Source organism: Calcarisporiella thermophila (genome assembly GCF_041956535.1).
Source record: "Calcarisporiella thermophila strain CBS 279.70 unplaced genomic scaffold VTP21scaffold_6, whole genome shotgun sequence".
In the NCBI taxonomy this organism is placed as follows: Eukaryota; Fungi; Calcarisporiellomycota; class Calcarisporiellomycetes; order Calcarisporiellales; family Calcarisporiellaceae; genus Calcarisporiella; species Calcarisporiella thermophila.
Genome location: NW_027192196.1, coordinates 1,180,301 through 1,184,346, shown reverse-complemented (window position 1 = coordinate 1,184,346; position 4,046 = coordinate 1,180,301). Strand labels below are relative to the sequence as shown.

Below are 4,046 nucleotides of genomic sequence, written 5' to 3'. Positions count from 1 at the left end.
TGAAGCTGTAAGAAGAGGCTTCTTTGGAAGAACTCGAGTGAGCAGTTCATTTCTTTGGATGATCCTCTTTACGTTGCTAGTTGACACATCCATATCGTATTCGGCTTTCAGGAGTTTTGTCACCTCGGTTGCATTTTTACACCGGCCGGATACTAATAGTGTAGCAATCTTTCTTTCATCTCTTTCACTCAGATTTCGAGGGCGACCGGCAGATGGCCTCTTAAGGTCAGGACGTTGCCTCGCTTCCTCTCTGACGACCTTTGCCGCCGTGGTGTGATGTATATTCAGAGCATCAGCAATCATTCGTGAGGAGGCCCCTTCTTTTGCGCGCTGGATAATACTAGCGCGGATCTTGTTAGGGATGGGTTTCATCCTGGCAGCTCTTATCAATATTGTTATTAGAGAATAAGCACTTTTTATATATCGGGGTAGAATGGGAAGAAAGGGATAAAAGAGCAAAAAAAATTCGATTGTAAAGAAATTGTATACAAAATATAAGATATTGAAATATGTAGAAATGCACTTTTTATAACTTCAACTTCCCAGAGCGCCAACTTTTGTTTGTTAAACATGGCATGCACATATCCCTAAAAAAAGTGTAGGCTCTGCAGTTTTTTTATAATAACTTTCTCACTTTAATTTTATGAGAAGATGATGAAACATTTGGCGTCCAAGGAGATGTGGCTTGGGTATTCCTCCAATTTCGGACGGGGCTGTAATTATGTGTAACCCTAAATCGGCCAACTGGCAAGCTCAATGAGTTTTCCCGGGGATAATTATTAGATGACAATGTTTCATTTACCAATTCATATTGTCACTTAGCTTGCAATTTCAAATTTGCATTTGTTTTTCTTGTAATAAATCTCATTACTTTAGAACTTTTGAATCTAGTATCGGGATTGCTATATTATCTTAAAAGTGGCATAATAGGCTAAAGCATTAAATAAATTGTTTTCGAAGGCAAAATTTTTTAAATCTGTTCTATTTGAATTACCTTCTTAAATATATACATAAGAGAGGTGAAATATAAACAAAATGTTATGTTTAAATAGTAGTGAAATTCGGATTTAATCAATTTGGTTGAAGGTCCTAACCTCCTGTAATGGAAGATAAAATTTGATACTTCCGTCCTTGATTTGTACTTCAAGCATGCAAAATAGAGATGAAATGTAGTTAAATATTAGAGCTCTAAACAGATCTCGATACGATAAAAAATATGTGGAAACATTCGACAAATTGAACCTAAAATATTGGATAATTTCTTCTTAATCTATACTTCAGCTTTGAGAAGCATCCCGAATTCGTAACTCTTCGCCCATAGGGGCATATTGGGTGGAAGCCAAATTTCATCCATCTTGGGCACTTGCACATAGGAATTTGGCCTTCACAAGCTCGACTAATGTCATATAACCATTGTGTCTTAATTTCATTTCTTGGAGAGTATTTCGTCGTAATGTCTCACAGAGAGGATTATTCCTTCATAGATCGCTGCTGAGATCAGTTAGTTGCTGTCTATATCGTGTTTAGATTTATATCCTATATCTTGCATAAGAGTACAACGTTCTTCTAATTGTGTGGGAATGATTTCAGAATTTTTGTTATCCTGCTTGCTACTGTACTGTCTCCGGAATTAGGTGTGCCCTCGTTGCTTTTAAAAAATTTGGAAACTAATATTTTGGGGTAGCTTCACTAACTCACCTTATATAGAGATGTGTTACTGTAGCCGGGCATATCTCTGGATTTTACACCATAGCACACGGCCAAAAGAGAAAGGTTTCTCTTTCGCATTGCGCGAGTTTTCTTTAGCGGAACAAAATTCTCAAGGTATAACTCTCTAAGCATAGGCACTGACACCACAGCGTTCCCAAAAACTTGATGGTTATAATATCTACTTTAGCCCTTAAATTATTCATATTCATTTTTAGATCATCTCTTAAGAAATTTAAGCATAGATTCGAATATAAGAGGAAATTTTATTGCCAAATAGTGACTACTATTTCGGTAAATCCTATTATTTAAAACTTAAACATCAATGGATTATGATGGGTAACACTTATCCAATAATGCACAATTGTGAGATCGATCCCTTTCTTCTCGTCATTTCGATTTGTAAGCATAGATTTATAAGTCAATTCGGTATCCTATATAATGATAAGATCCTTATGAGTTAGGTTAACCTAAGAATTAGCTTTGTTAATTTCAAAACATGACAACTTCAAGATCTCTCAAGCTCTTCCAACCTATTAAGCTAGGCAATTATATTCTCAAACACCGTGTTGCCATGGCCCCATTGACTCGGTTCAGAGCAGATGAGAATCGTGTTCCCACAGATTTAACCAAAACATACTATGAGCAGAGATCAAGCGAAGGTGGATTGATTATTACTGAAGGTGAGTAATTTCAGTTAAGAGTATTATTGTTTTAAGACCCCTGACGTGGATTATTTAGCAACATATGTATCAGAACTTGCTGGTAATTATCCTAATGTGCCAGGCATCTATACGAAGGAGCAAATCCAAGGGTGGAGGAGGGTCACAAATGCTGTCCATGCAAAAGGGGGTCTTATATTCATGCAGCTATGGTTCATGGGTAGAGCAGATGTTGTTCCCAGCGTCTCAGCTTCTGCCATCCCCATCTCTGGTCACAATTTGAATGGCAAAACATATCCCACTCCTCGAGCATTAGAGACCTCCGAAATCCCACATATTGTGGACACTTATAAGCAAGCTGCTTTGAATGCAATTGAGGCTGGATTCGATGGTGTCGAAATTCATGGAGCTAGCGGCTATTTAATTGACCAATTCCTACAATCAAACTCAAATCATCGAACAGACCAGTATGGAGGACTAGCAGAGAACCGTATTCGATTGGCATTGGAGGTAATTGGAGCTGTAAGCGAAGCAATTGGGCAGAGTAAAACTGCCATTAGGTTATCTCCATATTCTAGCTTCCAAGATATGCACGACGCTTTCCCCGTTGACACTTTCTCCGTTCTCACGAAGAACATCCAAGAAAAATTTCCTAGATTAGCATATTTACACTTTGTAGAGTCTCGTGTCGATGATAACCAAGACAATGACAATCCTATACAGTCATTGGGTCCATTTCGAAAAATCTGGAAAGGAACTTTATTGCGTGCTGGTGGATTCACTCCTGAAAGTGCCACTGAAATTGCTGAAAAATATGAAAATGATGTGATAGTATTTGGACGCTATTTTATTTCCAATCCTGATCTGCCTCTGCGTGTCAAGAATGGGTGGAGATTGAACAACTATAATCGCAACACGTTTTACAGTGCTGGTGCTAAGGAAGGCTATATCGATTATCCATTTTATAAAGATTCAACCTTTTAGAACATTGACTTTGTAAATCTATTAATCTGTAGTTTAATCGCCTATTTAAGGAGGATGTTTTAGTAGAATATTATATTTACATGCTATAGATTTAAGATCTAAGTAAACATAGATTTCAGTAGTAATGAATTCGATTGGCAAAATATATATAAAATAGATAGGTTAGGATTATAGAATACATTTTGATATATTCTTTCAATCTTTCTTTTGATACTTACAAGAAAATTCGTACATCTTTCCTTGCTTTCTGTCGTCTAATCAATACAAAGTATAGGCTCAATAAATTAGCGCAAAATAATGCGTATTATACTTCCGTTTATCATTTTCACAAGCTCGAATTTTCGTTGATGACGTTTTTAATATCTACAATTTAATAGACTACTCCAATCATTTGACAATGGCGATCTAGATGTCGCTTAAAATGGAATACGAGTGAAGATCTTCACAGTGGGCTCACATATTCAATAAAGAAATCATCTCTCCATCCCAAGATTTACCGTTTACTCACTCAATTTCTGGCCTAGGGATGGCTACGCAGGAAGTAAAACAAATGAATGGGAACATCCGACTTCAGTCAAGGAGCCCTATAACAATTTCATAAGTTTGTGTCTTGTTACAAGGGTTTGAGATAGAGAGAAAGATTTAATTCTGAATAATTAATTACAATCTCGTACGAATTACAGTATATGGGAG

General features: G+C 36.8%; 1 protein-coding gene across 1 annotated transcript; it reads left to right on the top strand.

Moving 5' to 3' along the window:
• Window positions 1-2,206: 2,206 nt before the first annotated feature.
• Window positions 2,207-3,353, top strand: VTP21DRAFT_10231 (uncharacterized protein; the record flags this gene model as incomplete). Its single annotated transcript, XM_069389545.1, has 2 exons — window positions 2,207-2,390; window positions 2,449-3,353. 2 exons carry the CDS (start codon window positions 2,207-2,209, stop codon window positions 3,351-3,353), a joined length of 1,089 nt encoding a protein of 362 aa, XP_069253957.1.
• Between the last annotated feature and the right edge of the window lie 693 nt (window positions 3,354-4,046).